The sequence below is a fragment of the Diabrotica virgifera genome, chromosome 2 (assembly GCF_917563875.1).
Source record: "Diabrotica virgifera virgifera chromosome 2, PGI_DIABVI_V3a".
NCBI lineage: Eukaryota > Metazoa > Arthropoda > Insecta > Coleoptera > Chrysomelidae > Diabrotica > Diabrotica virgifera.
The window spans coordinates 268352651-268373390 of record NC_065444.1 but is presented as its reverse complement, the minus strand read 5'-3'; the positions used below and the strand labels follow the sequence as shown (position 1 = coordinate 268373390).

Here is a 20740-nt window from a genome sequence, read left to right as displayed (position 1 = left end):
GATTCTGAGGCCATAGCCAAAAACTATACAAAAAATTTTGTCGGTTCAAACATCTCACAGCTCATACAGTGCGTCCATAAAGTAACGCATAAATTCATTATTTTGTAAACCGGCGACTTTAAGGAAAAATCCCGAAACAGGTCGATTTTTATTTTTAATTTCCAATTTTTTGGCATATATATCATACTAGTGACGTCATCCATCTGGGCGTGATGACGTAATCGATGACTTTTTTAAATGAGAATAGGGGTCATGTGATAGCTCATTTGAAAGGATATTCAATTCTCTATTTACTAATATAAACATTAACATAATTGTTTGTAGAGGGTGTTCAAAAAAACATTTTTCAATTAAAATAATTGTCAAATAATTGTTAAAATAATTGTGTTTTACTACTGTCAGAAAACAGAAAAAAAAATATTTGACAAATAAACATTGATTTTCGCTTAATACACCAGGGAAATAAGGCAAAATATACCATGTTCGGGACACTTGAGCAGCCAAGTTGCAAATGGGTTTTTTGGGTACTATATACCTAACACATTATAAATACAAAAATGCCCGTCACAGTTTGGACGAGAAATTTAGTTATTAATAAATAAGGGTCAAAAATGAGAGTTTTTTCGTTTAAATCGCTACAGGTAAAAATAGGGTAATTAAATGTCTTATTTATAATATTTTTCTTTTAGTAGATGAGCCAAGGTTTAAAATAGCGTTTTTTGAATTTTGGTCCGATTATTTGTTGCTTCGGATATTGCAAAATAAAACTAAAATTTCGAAAATCAAAAATTTGCTATAACTTTTGCGAAAATGAATTTAGGACTTTCATATTGCATGAAAAGTTGAATCAAACAGTCCATACAACGCACAAAAAATTTTAAGACGATGCGTCTATTAATTTAAATTTTATTCAATTTGTTTTTCCCAAAGAGCTTTTTTTGCAATGTTATTGTTCAGAAAATAATAATGAAACAGCAATTCTGTGAAAACAACGTGAAAAAAGAATAGTCATGTTTTCAACGCATTTAAAAAAATCATTAAAAAGTCATTTTTATCACTCAGAAAACATTTTACTAAAATAGAGTCATTTTTGGCTTATAAACAATTTGAATAACTTTGTTAGTATTTACTGTAGGCTACAACTACAATGGAATTTGAAAAACTGGTATTTTTATACGAATTTTCAAAGAAAAACTTTTTGCCTAGGTTAATTACGGTCAAAGTTAGCAACTTTTTTTATTTAATTGACGGCTACTTTGTTCATAACAATTAAGCAACCTAATTAGAGCCATTTTGAAGTTGAAGATATATAGGTTATGTGTAAAAGTTTCAGTAAACTTTGAACCTCAACAGAGTGGTTAATAAAGCTTTAAAAATGGCGTCCGAACGGAATTAATTCGTGGTCGGTAGAGGGGAATTCCTAAAGTACGTGCACTCAAAAAATCAAACTGATTCTGCAAACATATGCTGCGATTAATATCGCTGGAATTTGTTGATGGATTTTGATCATAATCTTTTTAATTTGTATGTACTCGTAGTCTTATAGAGTACGTTATGTACACACAACCCCACCTAACATTACAAAATGTTAGGGGGAACTCCCCTTATCACTCAGGGATATAAAAAATAGATTACGACCGATTCTAAGACCTACCACATATACATATACAATTTCATAAAAATCGGTCAAGCGGTCTCGGAGGAGTATGGAAACTAACACTGTGACAGGAGAATTTTATAGATGTAAATATATAGATGGCTATTAACAAATAGGGGTTGGTGATAGAAGAGTGAAAATTAATGGTTGTATGTATTATTTAATTCTAAATCATATAAAATTAAGGCAGATAATTTTGCCCAAAAAAAATAAAAAAAAAATGTCAGGGGGCAACCCCCCTTATAACTTATGGGTATAAAAAATAGATTATAACCTCTTCAACGTCCTACAGGATAAACGTGTAAAATTTTATAAAAATCGGCCAAGCCGTTTCGGAGTAGTATGGTAACTAACACTGTTACAGGAGAATTTTTTGATGTATATAGAAGTAACTGCGAATTAAATAATAAAAGTGGCTAACTTTGAACCTAATTAACCTAGGCAAAAATTTTTGTTCTGAAAATTAGTATAAAAATGCCAGCTTTTGAAATCCTAAAGTAGATTTACTCTATAATCAATATTAACAAAGTTATTCAAATTGTTTAGAAGCCAAAAATGACTCTATTTTACTAAACTTTTTTCGTAGTGATAAAAACGACTTTTTAATGATTTTTTTCAATACTTTAAAAATATAACTATTATTCTTACATGTGGTTTCCACAGAATTGCTATGTCATTATTATTTTTTGAACAATAACATTGCGAGAAAAAAGCTTTTTGCGATAAACAAATTGAATAAAATTTAAACTAATAATTGACGAATCGTCTTAAAATTTTTCGTGCATTATACGGAATGTTTGACTCAACTTTTCGTGCAATATGAAAGTCTTAAGGCCATTTTCGCAAAAGTTATAGCACATTTTTTTATTTTTGAAATTTGAGTCTTATTTTGTGCTTTCCGAAACAAAAAAGGATCGGAACAAAATTCAAAAAGTACCATTTTAAACCTTGGCTCATCTACAAAAAGAAGAATATTATAAATAAGATATTTAATTACCCTATTTTTATCTGTAGCGATTTAAATGAAAAAACTGCCATTCTTGACCCTTATTTGTTAATAACTAAGTTTCTCGTCCGAACTGTGACGGGCATTTTTGTATTTATAATTTATTAGGTATATAGTACCCAAAAAATCCATTTGCAACCTGGCTGCTCAAGTGTCCCGACAAAAACCTTATTTCTCTGGACTATAAACGAAATGATCAAACTGGCAAGAGGCAGGTGGGTGGCAGCTTTAACATTGAATTTAAGCGAAAAACAATATTTATTTGTCAAATAAACATTTTTTTTTCCTGTTTTCTGACAACATTGAAACATATTTTGAATTAGATAAATTACATACATTCTTCTTTTTGTCTCAATTATTTTAATTAAAAAATGTTTCTTTGAACACCTTGTATAAATAATTATCTAAAAGTTTATATTAGGGAATAGAGAATTAAATACCCTTTCAAATGAGCTATCACATGACCCCTATTCTCATTTAAAAAAATCATCGATTACGTCATCACGCCCAGATGGATGACGTCACTAGTATGATATATATGCCAAAAAATCGGAAATTAAAAATAAAAATCGACCTCTTTCGGGATTTTCCCTTAAAGTCGCCGGTTTACGAAATAATGAATTTATGCGTTACTTTATGGACGCACTGTATATACATCTTATAAGAAATGCTTCACTCAAAATTACTTAAATGATCGACGCATGAAAAATTATATTAGAAGAATTAATAAAGAAAATAAATGAAACATATTATGAATCTTTTGTCTCCCCCACTTTATTTACAATATACCTCGAAAGTGCTTGAATAAGATGGAAACAAAGATGTAGAACAATGGGGATACCACTCACCAACACTATGGTATAATACGCTCAACTTTGCAGACCATCAAGTAATAATGGCTCAAGATTATGACGATTTCAACTATATGACACGAAAATTAATTAAAGAGTATGATATATCGGGTCTAGAAGTAAATAAAAAGAAAACCGAATACTTATGCATTGGAGGTGAACAAAAATATCTTATAGTAGACGATATCACCACGATAAAGCACTGCTGTGGCTACAAGTATCTAGGTATCACCATTTGGCACGATGAAACATTAGACAAAGTCATACGAGAGAAAAATAGGTCAGGAAGAAAAGCCATCACAATGTTAAACAGCATTTTATGGGACCAATCCATCAGCAAAGAAAATAAAAACAGGATATAGTGAAAAGTATCACTTTATCCAGCTGTGAGGTATAGTCAGTGAAAAAAAGAACACTGGCAACGCTGAGAGCAACGGAAATACATTTTTGGAGAAGAACCGCAGAAAGATCTAGAAGAGAAAGGATTACCAACGAACGCGTTAGAGAAATAATGGGAATCAAACGAACAATCACGGATGACCTAACAACAAAACAACTTATCTGGTTCGGACATATACAAAGAATGGATGAACAACGACTACCAAAAGAAATATTAAAATGACAACCAGAAGGAAAGAGAAGGCGAGGTAGACCGAGAAAAAGTTTAAAAAAGAGGTAGACGAGGTAGAGGTAGAGCGAGGTAGATCTTCGTCAAAAGTAGACGAAGTGGCGATTGTAAGTCGGAAAAAGGCGGACAAGGTTATAAACCGACTTGTAGTAGTATGAGTCTTTTCTCACTGAAGAAAGAGACTATGATTTGTCTAATATGTAGTGCAATTAAATTCATTCTTCGCAATGGAACTTAAATGGTTTTTATAGCCACAATGAAAACATTAAAATGGTAATCAATAAACTATTGCACTAATATTTTGTCTACAAGAAACTCGTCTTTTCAACAACGAAGTAAAGCTAAAAATATTATGTATACGCCCTCTACAAAAAACCGAGCACTACCTAAAGCAAATAATCAGTGGTAGAGTCAGTGGCGGCTCGTGGCTTTAGGGACAGGGTCGGCAAGGTTTTGTCTCCTCAGATAGGTTTGCCATCTAATTAAAAGGCTTCAATTTCCTAGGAGATTTTTGGTTTTTGTTTTTTATATTTTTTTTTTGTTTTTTTTTATTTTTGTTTCTATAAATTTAGAACCTAAACCTTGACACAAGTTTGACATTCTCTCTTGTTTCATGGTGTTTCGACAATACGTTTTGACTCTTTTGAGACAACAGGGATCCTGTTCATTTGAGGCAGAATTGCCCACATTTGAGCACAATCATTTATTAATTTCGGGAACGGTTTGTTGTACCTAATGAATTGCAGTATATAAAATTATACATATTTTGTAACTTATCCCACCTTCCGAAAATATTTGGATTAGCATATAAACCTGTTAATCCATTTTCTTATTTTATTTGATTAAAGAATGATGGATAATTTTTATTGAACTTGTCTAATAGATATTTTGAAAATTCTTTGGCGTAACTTTTAAATTTTGAATCGTCAAAGAGGTCAATGACTTATAACAGTGAGTAAATAATAGTTTTGACTGGTACAGCAGTTTTAACTTTTGCCTGGAGACCATAAAATTCAGCGGACATCAAGGCAGCGCCGTCATAAATTTGCCTTACGTCTGAAAACCTAAAAACCTCTCATAAATATTAGACGTAACGCGTATTGAAGAACAATTGATACTTGTGAATGACATGTTACCTCTATCAGTAGTTTCGTTTCGAAAAGCATCAAAATGTAACTACTAATTGATTCTTTCATTCTGTGCTATTTTAGGTACGCCGCTAAATGTCTTCGAGTCAGAAAGTAAATTAGAAAATTTGTTACACAATTTTATTTGTTCTCTATAATTAACTTGATGTAACGAATCCTCCGATTCATCCTGTCACCAAAATGGTAATTCCTTACAACTTAAAAAAATTACAATATCAATCATTAAACGACGTAAAACTACCTACTTACCGATTTCATAATTTTATCCCGGACGCGAGAGCAAGGTACGTGGCTGTACGTGCCTTGCGATCGTTTGCAGATCACCGCTCGGCAGATTGGTTTCTGCCGTACTTGCCATTCAAATAGTACGGGAAATGTATAATTGGTTGCCTATCTGGTAATATTCCATAGCTTCTCATTACAAGCAAATCTTCAATCTGGGGACGGCTTACCGGGCCGGGCTTTATAATAAGAATTCACACAATCGCAATCGGGTGCATAGGATCATTTTTGAAAAGTCTCTTACGCACAGCGCACAGGGATCACTTAACGTATGGGATCGATCGAATTATTTTAAAAATAATGAATAAAATTTAGTCTGTATGATCTCACAGATATTTTTTTTATTTCACAGAAACGAATATCATCAACTCTGAATAAATTAAATATTTTAAAAAATTTATAATGTGTCCATAAATGTGTGGGTCGGCACTGCCGACCCTGCCGACCCTGACAAGCCGCCACTGCGTGGAGTCCACAGTCAACCCAACAGATTGCGGCTAGGTCATCCAAAATTTACGCATGATGATACATCATCTCCAAGAAACCTCAGTAGATTCGCCAAAGATATCACCTAATATTATTTCAGTGTTAACAGTATAATATTATTGTAAGACTGTCAGTGTATTCAACAGCAAGATCGACAGCGGAAATTCAACACAATCTGGAAGAAGCTCTAATAGAAGACATTAGTAATAGACTAAGAGCCGTTAAAGGTGAAATTTGCTAATCATTTTAGGCACGATAAGACCCTATAACTTAAACAGTAGAACCTAAAAGAAAACGTATAAATACTGTGCAGTCACTTTTTAGTGGCAGATGCGTCGACAGTGGCGCATCAAACTTTCCACTAATGGACGGAATAAATAAATTAAAAGGTACCCTCCCTCACTCCCAAAATTCAATTTTTTTCATTTTTTTTAAGTTATATGTGACTAAACAATAAGACTCAGCGTAATTTTAACCCACAAACCCCTTTTCCACCATCAAAAACTTAATTTTTCGTTTTTATTTTTTTTTTAGGAGGGATGCAATCAATTTTAAAATTTTAAAAAATTCACACGCATAACTGAGGCCTTTACAAAACATGTCTCTTTGAGTGTACATAACCTCAAAAAATTTTAAAAAACTTCTTTTTGAAAAAAAACCTATAACTTTTCTTTGAAGAGTGCTGAAGATCATTTTTTTTCTATTTTGTGTATTTTATCAAACACTATGTTTTTAATTTTCCACCTCAAAAGTGCCACCTCAAAAAATTCAAACAAACTGTTTTTCTGAGGGTTTTTGGGGGATTTTCTCTACTTTATAAGCTTCAAAATAGATCAATTTAATATTTTTTATAGGTTATATGTAAATTGAAGTAACCGTCTCTTTGTGAACATTTAAAAATGGGAGAAACACGAAAAACCCCATCAAAAATAGTTTTTTTGTATTTTTAAAGGAGGCGAACCTTACGGAAAAATCTGAAAAAAATTGAACTTATAGTGTTTGCTAAAATACACAAAACAGAAAAAAATTAGCCTCCTGTCACCTCAAAAAAAAATTATACGTTTTTTCCCACAAAATATAATTATAAAATTTTTTTCAGGTTATGTACACTCAAGCTAGGTATCTATAAAAAATATACATATTTTGTAAAAGCCTCAACTATGTCTATGAATTTTTTAAAATTGTAGAATTGATTGCATCCCACCTAAAAAAAATAAAAACGAGAAATCAAGTTTTGATGGTGGGGGAAGAGGGAAGGGGGTGGTAGGTTAAAATTATGTCTTATTTTTTAATCACATATAACTTAAATAAATGAAAAAAATTGAATTTTGGGAGTGAGGGAGTTAGTTAGGGAGGGAGTGGGTTAATTTATTTATCCCGTCCATAAGTGACAAGTTTGTTGCACCACGTCGACGCATGTGCCACTAAAAAGTGACGGCACAGTGTACATACGTTTTCTTTTAGGTTCTACTATTTAAGTTATAGGGTCTTATCGTGCCTAAAATGATTAGCAAATTTCACCTATTCCGGCTCCTAGTCTATAAAACAATAATGAACTTTCTCAGAGATTGTAAAATATGTAACAAACTTTAAGGTTTCAAAAAATGTTTGTTTTTTTCAAAAGTGCTATCTGAATGTAAATATGTTATGTGTAAACTATGTGTTTGGATTTGGACAGATATATAACCAAGTTATTATTAGGTTGACCTAATAATAACTTAGTTATAAATCTTCTTAGAATTTTTTAAAATAATCTTTTTTAAGAACGATTTTTCGAGTGGAAATAGAAACATTAGTTATTTAAAAATGTAATTTTCGTTACACCAATTATTGTGGCTTAATCCGATATAAACAAAATAAGTATTTAAATATTAAAGATTTACATAAGTAATAGGCTACATTATTTTTCCCATACAATTTTTGGCAAATGAAACCAGACAACCTGACCTTAACCTGGCGTTAAGCCCGATTTGTTACAACGGGGACGTGGACGGGACGGGGCACGTTGAAAAATTGTCTGATATGAAAATCATTGGCTGGTTTATCTTCGAACGGAACGGAGAGACACCGGGAAGTGCCGAGTGCCGTTTCTATTGTTCTGCGCGCCGTGACGTCCATGTCCCGGTGTAAGATAAATCAGCCTTTACACTTGCAACACTGTGTCGTCGCTTAGAAACCAAAATAAACCGTGTAGAAACAAAACATTATTTTCTTGTGGTTCTACTAAACTGGTTTACAGAAGAGGAAATACAAACACCGATAAAAACTAGTGAATCACAGGAAAAATTAATTGTTTTAAATAATTAAAGTGTAGTGTAGTTCAAAATATTGCTATATTGAAGAAATCATGCATACCTTTACTATTGAGTAAACACCTTCACAACACAAGTTACAGCGCACAATAGGAAGTCAACAACTACAACAACCAGCAATAATACTAAAACAAGCAATCCATCAAAATGGCAAACTTCAATCTCTCCAGAAATCTCATACACTATAAAGGCTATAGCGGGATAAGATGGTCAAAAATGCCCCCGCACCGATCAGCCCAGCTACTTATGTTTTCGATAAATGATATAAAATTATGCCCTCATGCAAATTTTTAGCTTCCCAGAGGTCCTACAACCTCTTAAATCGAGAAAAGAAAAATTTTTATAATTTATTTTTTTGTGAGCGCAATTTTAATTTAAAAAATCTGAAAAAATTCAAGAGGATGTATATTTTGAGTACAAAGCAGCCTGATTTTTTTGAAATTTTCAAAAAAATTTTAGGTTATGTAAATATGATTTGGCCAACTTTTAAATAGTATTTTTTATGTGTTTTTTGTCGTTCTTTTGAATGGCAGAGGCAGAATTTTTAATATATGAGCGGAAAGAACGAAAAAATTGAAAAAACCGTTTTTGGCTGTCTCGAGATGCATCTCGGGACAGAAAATTTTAGGATTTAGGATCCTGACTACAACAACAGAAAAAACGCTAAAAGTGTGAATTTTGTCATAAAATTTGGTATGTGGGCTTATAATAATATTTGCAACAGCTTTTCCAAATAACTTTTCTCGATATCACTAACGCGAAGCAAATTGAATTGCATATCGAAAATTCACCCTGTTTGTGGATTCGCAGTAGACTGCGTTAAAAATTTAAATTTCAGTTGACTATTTTAAAAATTGTGAACCATCAATCTGTATGACTTTGCCAAATTTCAAATCTGGATATATTTGATAGCCGAAATATAGGGGTGTCTTAATTTTAAATGCGACACACTGTATATTATCAATTTGATAATTTATTGCAACTGATATAGTCGTATTTTTTATACCTAGATTCAAAATATACATTTAAAATACTGACTAAATCACTAATTTTATCATAAAAAGTTCAAATTGATTGCATTGAAGTATTGAACCAATTACTGTGTAATAATAATAATATATACATAGTGAGGTTTATGTACGGAAACCCTCAATTATCTCGAAAACGGTTTGCACGATTTTTATAAATTTTGGTGGGTAGGGGTTTTCTAGTGCGGCCGATAATATAGTGATAATTACATTGTTGTCAGATCTTCCGTTTTTCTAAAAATCTAATTAAATTTTTTGCTTCAATTGGAATACCCTCTACATTTTTTGCGTTTTGAAGTCCTTAAAAAATACTAATTATTTTTCATATTATATTCCCCATACCTGAAGTCCATAATTTCGAAGTTATTGCTACATTTATTTTAAAAAAATTTAAAAAAACTTTAAAAATAAATTTTTTAGGCCCGGGTAAAAATTATTTTACGTTCTTTGGACCATTTAGAACAAAAAAGTTCTTTTGTAATTTTTCTCTAAAGTTAATCGTTTTCGCGTTATAAACAATTTAAAACTGAAAAAAAATTCGAATAATGACGATTTTCAAGGTTCAAAAACACAAATCAAAAATATTATTTTTGTTACTGCCAATATAAAAATTCAAGTTCAAGCCTTATTTCATCAGTTCCAATAACTAATTTAAGCTTGTTTCATTCTAAAATATTGTTTTTTAGTTGTTAATGCAGCCCGATCGCCCGTCCTCTCATATGTGCTTCACTAACAATTATTAAAAAGCAATGTTTTAGAATAAAACGGGCCAAAAAAGTTTATAGCGAACGCCTAGAAGAAGGGTTTAGCTTGAATTTGGGTACTCAGCAGTTTCAAAAATAATATTTTTTATTTGTGTTTTTGAACCTTGAAAATCGTCAGTATTCGATTTTTTTCAGTTTTAAATTGTTTAGAGCTCGAAAACCATTAACTTTAAAGAAAAATTACAAAAGACCTTTTTTCTTCCCAATGATCCAAAGAATGTAAAATAATGTCTACACGGGCTGAAAAAAGCGATTTTTATAATTTGTTTAAATTTTTTTTTAAATACATGTAGCAATAACTCCGAAACTATGGCATTTAGGTATAGGGAATATAACATGAAAAAAAATCAGTATTTCTTAAGGACTTCAAAACGCAAAAGACATACAGGGTGTTCCATTTGAAATAATAAAGTTCAATAGATTTCCAGAAAAACGGAAGATCTGACAACAATGTAATTATCACTATAATATCGGCTGCATTAGAAATCCCGTACCCACCAAAACCTATAAAAATCGTGCGAGATGTTTCCGAGATAATTTAGTGTTCCTATACATAAAACTCATTTTGTATAATATTATAATTACTATAATAATATTATATTAATACGCATTAATTGGTTCAATACTTCAATGCAATCAATTTGAACTTTTTATGATAAAATTAGTGATGATAAATTTATGATAAAATTAGTCAGTATTTCGAATGTATATTTTAATCTAGGTATAAAAAATACGACTATATGTATTAGTTGCAATACATTATCAAATTGATAATATACAGTGTGTCGCATTCAAGATGAAGACACCCCTATATTTCGGCTATCAAAATATATACAGATTTGAAATTTGGCACAGTCATACAGGTTGATGGTTCACAATTTTTAAAATAGTCAACTGAAATTTAAATTTTAAACGCGGTCTACTGCGAATCCACAAACAGGGTGAATTTTCGATATGTGATTCGATTTGCTTCGCGTTAGAGATATCAAAACAAGTTATTTGGAAAAGTTGTTCCAAATATTATTATAAGCCCACATACCAAATTTTATGACAAAATTCACACTTTCAGTGCTTTTTCAGTTGTTGTAGTCCGGATCCTAAATCCTAAAATTGGCTGTCCTGAGATGCATCTCGAGACAGCCAAAAACGGTTTTTTCAATTTTTTCGTTCTTTCCGCTCAGATATTAAAAAATCTGCCTCTGCCATTCAAAATAACGACAAATAATACACAAAAAAGTACTATTTAAAAGTTGGCCAAATCATATTTACATAACCTAAAAATTTTTTGAAAATTTCAAAAATTTTTCCTGGGCTCATTTTTTATTACAAAAATCTGAAAAAAATCAAAATATACATCAAATTACAAAAAGTTTTGAATTCAAAATATACATCCTCTTGAATTTTTTCAGATTTTTTAAGTTAAAATTGCGCTCACAAAAAAATAAAACCTAAAAATTCTTCTTTTCTCGATTTAAGGGGTTTTAGGACCTCTGGGAAGCTAAAAATTTGCATGAGGGCATAATTTTATATCCTCTATCGAAAACATAAGTAGCTGGGCTGATCGGTGCGGGGGCATTTTTGACCATCTTATCCCGCTATAGCCTTTAAATGAACCTTTCATAGCTTTAAAATAATCCGCACAAAAAAAAAGAGAACAGCTTTACGTAGATGCGTAAACGATATTATTTTATCGCAAAAAATATTTTAAACAAAAATGTAGCTCATACAAAAACGGAACAATAGTGTATTTATGAATTCTGTAGGCCCACTAGAAGCAGAGTTGTAGCTCATGAATAGCGTTACCAGGTGTCCCGATTTGCGCGGGACGTCCCGATTTTCAGGGGTCTGGGGACGCGTGCCGATTTGTACCTGATCGGGACACTAATGTCCCGATTTTCACCCACTTAAACCAATTTCAGGAGGACTTGCAGTGAATTTTATAACTGTTATAAAAACAAGGCACTACTAAAAGCGGCAAAATCGAATGAAAAATATAATTTTAATAAAAAATAAATAATTTACTTAATCTACGATTTTTTTTTTGGAATTTCATCTGATTATTACTATTATGTAGGATTAAATACAGATTATAGAAACACCTTACAGTCCAGTAAATGAACGGGAAATACGGCGATACTGTGTAATTTTCAGGATCAACTCCGAATTGCATGAAAAATTTGGACGGCTTGTGCCGTTGGTTGTTTTACTCGGGGGATGACAGTCCTCCGCGTTTTATTTATATATAAAAACCGCGCGTTTAAAATAAGTCCGGAGATGGATAAATTGAATAATTCTAAGCAATTTTAGTGCTACAGAATCTTAACTTAGTTAATACTTTTTGAGTTATTTCCGATTGAAAATGTTTATTTTTCGACAAAAAAAACACGTTTTCAGGTGATTTTCACAAATAACTCAAAAATTAAGTATTTGATCGAAAACAATATTCTAAGCAAAAATGTAGAATAGTATAAAAAATGAAAAAAATTTTGAAGTTGTAAAGTCTATAGACCCAGCAAAAGCAAAGTTGTAGCTCATGAAATATACGTTCTTATTCGTGAAATTCCCAAGAAATTAAGTACTTTTCGGGAAAAACCAATTAAAACTTTCTTAATAAAGCTTTATTTTTATGTTGTAAAAAAATTTCTAGCATCAAAACTAAGCGAGTTATGCTCAAAATCAAGTTGACTCCTTTTTTTTTAATAAAAAAATCGTGAAAGTCTCCCCCTGCTTAGCACCCCAAATGAAATTAATCGTTGCCGCTTTACAAAAAATTTACTTTACTTATGTATTTTTTACATGATTGAAAGGACCTGAACGAGTCACTAATCACGAGTGTATGCAAATCTATCATATTTATAAAACCAAAACCTACCTACTTTTTACTCCTTGAGATTTTTAGTATCCCTAATACTTTTTAAGTTATTTTGAAAAAAGGGCATTTTCCAATATTTTTTCGGAAATTTTTTTTTACTATAAAACCATTTTTTTTTTTCAAAACTAAGCACTCCCAACCGGTAAACCTTACAGATCGTATAAACAATACACATATAAAGTAAATGGTAAAGCGGCAACGATTAATTTTATTTACGGTGCTAAATAGGGGGAGATTTTTACGATTTTTTTTTATCAAAAAAGAGGCCAATTTTATTTTGAGCGTAATTCACTTAGTTTTAATGCTAGAGACTTATTGCTTAATTTGTTGGTTATTTCAAGTTGAAAAATTCGATTTGGGATTTGACGAATAAGAACGTATTTTTGATGAGCTACAACTTTGCTGTTACTGGTTTTATAGACTTTTTGAACATACATTTTTTTTGATATTTTAAAAGCTACATTTTTGCTAAGAATATTTTTTTCGATAAAATTACTCGAAAAGTATTGACATAGTTTAAAAATTATATAGAACAAAATTTTTTTAGGGTTAGTTAGTTAATCCATTTTGACACTTACTTTAAACGCGCGTTTTTTTACCCCCGAGGGTAAGTGTCATCCCCCAAGTAAAAGCAACCAACGGTACAAGTTCAGCTTTGAAGTAAACAGTAAGTAGAACCTAAAACCACATTTTCATTCAATTCGGAGTTGACTCTGAAAATTACACTCCAAAACTATTGTTGTTTATTTGTCCCGATCTATAACCCTAAACCCAGATTTGTTTTTGCTTATGTACCGATTAAAAAAACAAATCGGACCTGGCAACACTACTCATGAAAGGTAGATTCTTATTCATCAAATTACAAATTGAATATTTAGTGAAATAATCAAAAAATGAAGCACTTTCGAGGAAAACGAAACTTTTCGTTTATTGTATAAGCTAGATTTTTTAGATAAAATACGTACTTTTAAGATATTTTCAAAAAACTGTGTGTCTAAAAACGTGTTTTTTTTTGTTGAAAAATTAATATTTTCACTCGTAAACAACTCAAAAAGTATTGACTTGGGGAAAAATCTACAGTGCGTCCATAAAGTAACGCATAAATTCATTATTTCGTAAACCGGCAACACTAAGGAAAAATCCCGAAACAGGTCGATTTTTATTTTTAAATTCCGATTCTTTGGCATATACATCATACTAGTGACGTCATCCATCTGGACGTGATGACGTAATCGATGATTTTTTAAATGAGAACAGGGGTCATGTGATAGCTCATTTGAAAGAGTATTCAATTCTCTATTCACTAATATAAACAATAACATTAACATAATTATTTATACAAGGTGTTCAAAAAAACATTTTTTTAATTAAAATAATTGAGAAAAAAATTAAGAATGTATGTAATTTACTTAATTCAAAATACGTTTTACTGTTGTCACAAAACAAAAAAAAAATTTTATTTGACAAATAAATATTGTTTTTCGCTTAAATTCAATGTTAAAGCTGCCACCCACCTGTCTCTTGGCAGTTTGAACATTCCGTTTAAGAGAAAAACAATGTTTATTTGTCAAATAAATTTTTTTCTGTTTTCTGACAGTAGTAAAATGTATTTTGAATTAAATAAATTCCATATATTCTTCCTTTTGTCTTACTTATTTTAATTAAAAAAACGTTTTTGAACACCCTGTACAAATAATTATATTAATAGAGTAGGTTTTCAATCCAATGGCATATAACAGCGTTTCCCAAATGATGGGTCGCGACCAGGTACCGGGCCAGGAAAACAAAATGCCGGGTCGCCTCGCCGTTTCACAACTTGGTTTTTAAGGACGCTCTCTGACTGACGCCAGGCTTTTCCGAGGATCAAAGCCGTAGCACCAGAATGTGCTTGGGTGCGATGTAGCATCCACAGAGGCATTAGCTGTCAAAAAACGCCACTGTTTGTAACCGAATCTATGCAAGACTGTGTAAAATTTATAAACTTCATAAAATCTGGTCCACTGAACTCAAGAGTATTCTTTGTATTGTGCGAAGAAATGGGGAGTGAACATGATCTTCTGTCACACTGCGAAGTGCGTTGGCTATCAAAAGGGAATGTTTTAAAAACACTTATTGAATTTAAGGAAGAGCTTTCAATGTTCTTAGAACAGCATCCACCAACGGCTAGGGATGCAATATTTCAATTTAAAAACAGTTTTCATGATTTCAATTGGTTAATCAAGGTGGCCTATCTTTGTGATATTTTTGACTTGTTGAACACTTTAAATATGATATTACAAGGTAGCAATGTAACTGTATTTAAAGTACAAGAGACGCTGGAAGCTACAACAAGAAAACTTAATTTGTGGATTTGCCGCTCGGAAAGCAGGAAATTACAAATCTTTTACAAAGCTAACAGAACTACAAAATGAGTATAACGTGAATTCATTACCTGATGAAATTCCAGCGGCTTTCAAGGAAACCTGCTAGAACTGGAGGCAAATCTGAAGGAATATTTCCCCCCCATCCACAGCAACAAAGCATGGATAAGGAATCAATTTACAATGGACGTAGAATCCCAGTAAATGGACTATCTTGTGATAGGGCACTTAAAGACATATTTGACAAGATACCACTGATAGATTTTTGGCTGTCTTTATAAAATATATATTTTTAAAAATGATAAAGTTTTTAATTTCTTTTGTTACGACCTATAAGTGTGAGGAAGGGTTTTCAATACTGATTTTCCTCGAAAACCAAATAAAATTAACATATTTTCTTCCAAATGTGAAATTTTTAGTTAACCAGGGTTACACACACCAGGGTATGCCAAAAAAATTAGTGGGTCACGAAGGATAAGCACAAAAATAACCGGGCCACGGAAAAATAAGTTTGGGAAACGCTGGCATATAAAACAACATAATTAGGTCTGGATCCCGCGTATGAAAAAAAAGTTGATTAATAGCAAGCTGAAAATTTGTTAATAGCTTAAGGGTGTCTAGTCAGATAAACTTTGATATATGGGAACACTGGAACAGGGGCAGTTTTAATTGTGGAACAGGTTAAAAATTTGGAACGGTCACACCACGAAAACGGCACATTTATTTTGTCCGACAGAACAAACTTAAACTCTTCGAACAGAGATTAAACTCTCATGCAAAAATCAGACTGCTATTTATCACCAAATGGGCGTTTTAATGAGTGGAACATGTAGAATATGTCAAATGACAGGAATTATGACAGGTGATAAATAGCAGTCTGATTTTTGCATGAGAGTTTAATCTCTTTTTGGAGAGTTTAAGTCTGTTCTGTCGGACAAAATAAATGTGCCGTTTTCGTGGTGTGACCGTTCCAAATTTTTAGCCTGTTCCACAATTAAAACTGCCCCTGTTCCAGTGTTCTCATATATCAAAGTTTATCCGACTAGACACTCTTAAGCTATTAACAAATTTTCAGCTTGCTATTAATCAACTTTTTTTTCATACGCGGGATCCAGACCTAAATGTTATTCTACATCCCACCAGACTGAAAACAATGGGAACCTCCTCTGGTTACACCTCCGAAGCTTCTACAATTTGCAAGCCATAACGGATGCTGAGACTAAGGAAGATGAGGGAATTTTACAATTTATAATTCACGTCCCATCTGCTCAGCGCGGTAAAGTTCCAACGAGCATGGTTCCCTTCGTACTCCAATCAGAGTAAACATGTAAGTCAAAAATGAATAACCATTTTCAATTTCGTTGCAAAACGAAAATACAGCTGCATCATATTTTAGTATTCTAGTCCAATCAGAGAGTGCAGCAAGCACCTCTACCGGTTTCGAAACTTATTACTCTTTCATCAGGAGGCACATATGCTGCTCTCTCTGATCCAACCAAAACAAACCCCGGCCTGCAGTCACGGATTGCAACGAACGAAATGGCATAGATGCCCTAGCGGCAACTGCTAGCAAAAAACTAGGTTTTCAATCCAATGGCATATAAAACAACATAATGTTATTCTACATCCCACCAGACTGAAAAAAAAATGGGAACCTTCTCTGGTTACACCTCCAAGGCTTCTACAATTTGCAAGCCATAATGGATGCTGAGACTAAGGAAGATGAGGGAATTTTACAATTTATAATTCACGTCCCATCTGCTCAGCGTGGTAAAGTTCCAACGAGAATGGTTCCCTTCATACTCCAAAAAACAAAAACATTTCGTTCGTTGTAATCCGTGACTGCACGCCGGGGTTTGTTTTGGTTGGATCAGAGAGAGCAGCATATGTGCCTCCTGATGAGAGACTAATAAGGTTTCGAAACCGGTAGAGGTGCTTGCTACACTCTCTGATTGGACTAGAATATGATGCGGCTGTATTTTCGTTTTGCAACGAAATTGAACATGGTTATTCATTTTTGAATTATGTTAATGTTTATATTATTGAATAGAGAATTGAATACCCTTTCAAATGAGCTATCACATGACCCCTATTCTCATTTTAAAAAAATTATCTATTACGTCCTCACGTCCAGATCGATGACGTCACTAGTATGATATATATGCCAAAAAATCGTAATTTAAAAACAAAAATCGACCGGTTTAGGGATTTTTCCTTAAAGTCGCCGGTTTACGAAATAACGAATTTATGCGTTACTTTATGGACGCACTGTATATAGAACAAAATTTGCTTAGTCAGTTTATTATTAGGTTTATCTAATAATACTTTGGTTATAAATCTTCCCAGATTTTTTAAATACTCTTTTTTGAGAACGATTTCTGAAGTGGAAATAGAGATAACAAGCACTAGTTTTTAAAAAATTTATTCTTCGTTACACCAATAAATACATATGGCTTATTCCCATATAACCACAGTATTCAAATAAGATTTGAGATTTGGCATAAGAAAGACATTAGTTTGCACAAATAAAATACCAGACAACCCTGACCTTAACACTTGCAACACTGTATCGTCGCATAGATACGAAAATAAACGGTTTGTAGTTTATACAACAGTATTTTCTTGTGATTCTACCAAAATGGTTTACACAAGATGAAATAAAAACAATAGCGATTCGCAAGAATAAGTGGATTATTTTAAAAGACCAAAGTGTAGAACGTGTAGTTCAAAATATTCCTTACTATATTGAAGACTTACTTTTTTTGATTAAACACCTTCACAACACAAGTCACAGCACCGCAAAATGTTGATATAAATTTAGAACATTCCCTCACAAATCACCAACGGAGATAAACATGAACAAAGTGTGGTTTTATTATTATTTAAGATAAGATTAGTCAGTCGAATCCACAGCGCGACATTATAAAGGTTGTTTGATTTTTATATCGATAAACAATGAATAAATTCATTTATGGCCACTCGTAGTTAATGAAAATTTCTGAAATATGGTGGACGTGAGTGTTTCTGCCGACCCGATCGTGCTGTCAACTGGTAAGTCATTTTAGAATAATAAACATGCTCTGGGAATTCCGTTCATCTTAAGGTCAATGTGATCGTAGCATGGACCTCTTGTTTTCAAGGATATTTAAAAATGTCGGTTTTTATCGTTTAAGTAATAATAAAGGAAGTTACTTTTTAATATTTAAAGATGATGTATTCTGGAGGTTCTAATATAACGTTGAGTAATCTTAATTTTTCCCTGTTCATTAAGGGGGTGAGTACCCGGGGCGGTAGTCGATGGTGTCACCCCAAATCCTAAAAATAAAGATTGTTAAAATCAACCAAAATCCGATAAACGTATGTTTTGAATAATGAAAAAATTAAGATTTATAGTTAACGAAACTGCAGTAAATAGTATATCATCATCATCATCATCATCATCATCATCATCGTCTAACCGCTATCGTCCACTGCTGAACATAGGCCTCTTTTATGTTTCTCCATGTCTCCCTATCTTGAGCTACCACTATCTAGTTCCCGGCAGTTCTACATAACAGTTTATTTACTTTTTTGAATGAATTAAAATATTTTTTTTTGCTTTACCAGTGACAAACTTTGAAATCACATTTTCTATATTTATGTTTTGTGTTGCTTCATGTTCGATAGTTAATAATCATCATCATCCAGCCTCAAAAGTCCACTACTGAACATAGGCCTCCTCCCCTCGTTTCCAATCCCATCTATCCTGCTCCGCTCTGATCCAGTTTTTTTAACTTTCTTAAGTCGTCAGTCCATCTTGTAGGCGGTCGACCGACTCTTCTGTTGTCTTCTATTGGCCTCCATTCCAGTAACCTCTTCGTCCATCGCCCATCTGTAGTTCTGGCTATGTGTCCTGCCCATCTCCACTTCAACCTGGCTATCATTTCGATGACGTCAGTCACCTTTGTTCTTCTCCTGATTTCTTCGTTTCTGATTTTGCCTCGCAGAGTTATTCCTAATATTGACCGCTTCGTTCGATAGTTAATAAACTGAGGCTATTTAGCCTTGTTGACGTCAAAGTTTCTCGCAAGTAATTCTTGATTGATTTTAGCTTCCCAAAACTTCTCTCACATGAAGCAACCGATACAAAAATGGTCATAATCAATTTTAAGGCGACCATTAAGTTTGGGAGAGATTCCATAAAATCCCATTCCACAATGAATTTCAAAAAGACTACAGCTAACCATTTAGATGCTGTAATATTGGCCGCTTGTAAAAGTCTTCTGAGTCTTGGTATTTCTAGCAGGAGGTCTTCTTCTGATACCTCTTCATGGTAAAAGACACAAAAAGTTGAAACAGCTAATTTCAACTGTTCACTGTTCGTGGAAAAGCAAAGTGTGTGTCTGCACAGCCTCGAACAACGAAGCCATATGAATGGACTGATCTGGTTTCGAGTTCAACATTGAATGTCAAAACATTTCAACATAATATTATCTTTTTGAAGTTCGGCTCGAAGTGTAAGTCCTATATAGGTAGCTAACTCAGCATCCATTCGTTTTCTACGTCGAAATAGTTTTTAGGTGGAAATGTCGTCGTTCTCATATTTTGTCGTGGCAAAATCTATGTATTACTTTATTTATAATATTACGTTTTTCTTCAATATAAAGACGAAGTGTCCCTAATTGATTAATGCCTTTAATTATATAAAGCGGGCATAAGGTTATGTGCAGCACCTCTGGTGTATAAATTTTCTTGTTTTGTTGATGAGAGAATTTGTCAATTGAAGCAACAACACTATAAAAATGTTCTGCCAATACTTTAACTGCAGCCAGCATAGTGCGCGCAGTGACAGTGACTGAGAACTCCAACGCGTTGTGGAAAGTCGCTTAGCAGATGTTTTGCTATGTTTAATAAGCACTTCCTAGCAGCTAATGGAAACAGATAAAAAACTTAAAAATTGCTTCTACAGTTCTGAAAAATGTTACACAAGAATGTGTTTTGTGCAAAAGAGTGATGATTAATTTTTTTGCAAAAATTAATCAATTACTTTATCATAAATTAATTAAATGATTAATAGATCCGAGGAAAATGGCTTTTTTAATTTTTTGCTTTAATAATAGCTTGTATTCCTCCATGTACGCCGCTCATAACAGCTGCATTATCGCATCCCTGTGAACGGCACTTCATAATATTTCTACACCATCAATTTCAAGCTTCTTGAGAATTTCGTTACTTAATTAGGTCAACTTAGATTAACTACTTTTTTCCTTTTAACGGAAAAAAAATTCAAGAAATACCTCTTTGACCTCGACTTCTCTCGGTTTCTTCACAGTATAAAGAGGAACAGTAAAATTTCTTCTATGTAGG

General features: G+C 32.6%; 2 protein-coding genes across 2 annotated transcripts in view; one reads left to right on the top strand and one right to left on the bottom strand.

Annotated features, from left to right (window-relative positions):
• Positions 1–18437, bottom strand: part of LOC114334700 (transient receptor potential cation channel protein painless-like) — a 33006-nt gene extending 14569 nt beyond the window's left edge. Inside the window, exon 1 of the mRNA XM_028284801.2 lies at positions 18152–18437. The gene's annotated coding sequence lies outside the window, so the exon portion shown is untranslated. The remainder of the gene's footprint in view (positions 1–18151) is intronic.
• Positions 18007–20740, top strand: part of LOC114334701 (uncharacterized) — a 35855-nt gene continuing 33121 nt past the window's right edge. The window contains exon 1 of the mRNA XM_050643188.1: positions 18007–18445. Coding sequence (XP_050499145.1) covers positions 18400–18445 — 46 coding nt within the window. The 5' untranslated portion in view covers positions 18007–18399. The remainder of the gene's footprint in view (positions 18446–20740) is intronic.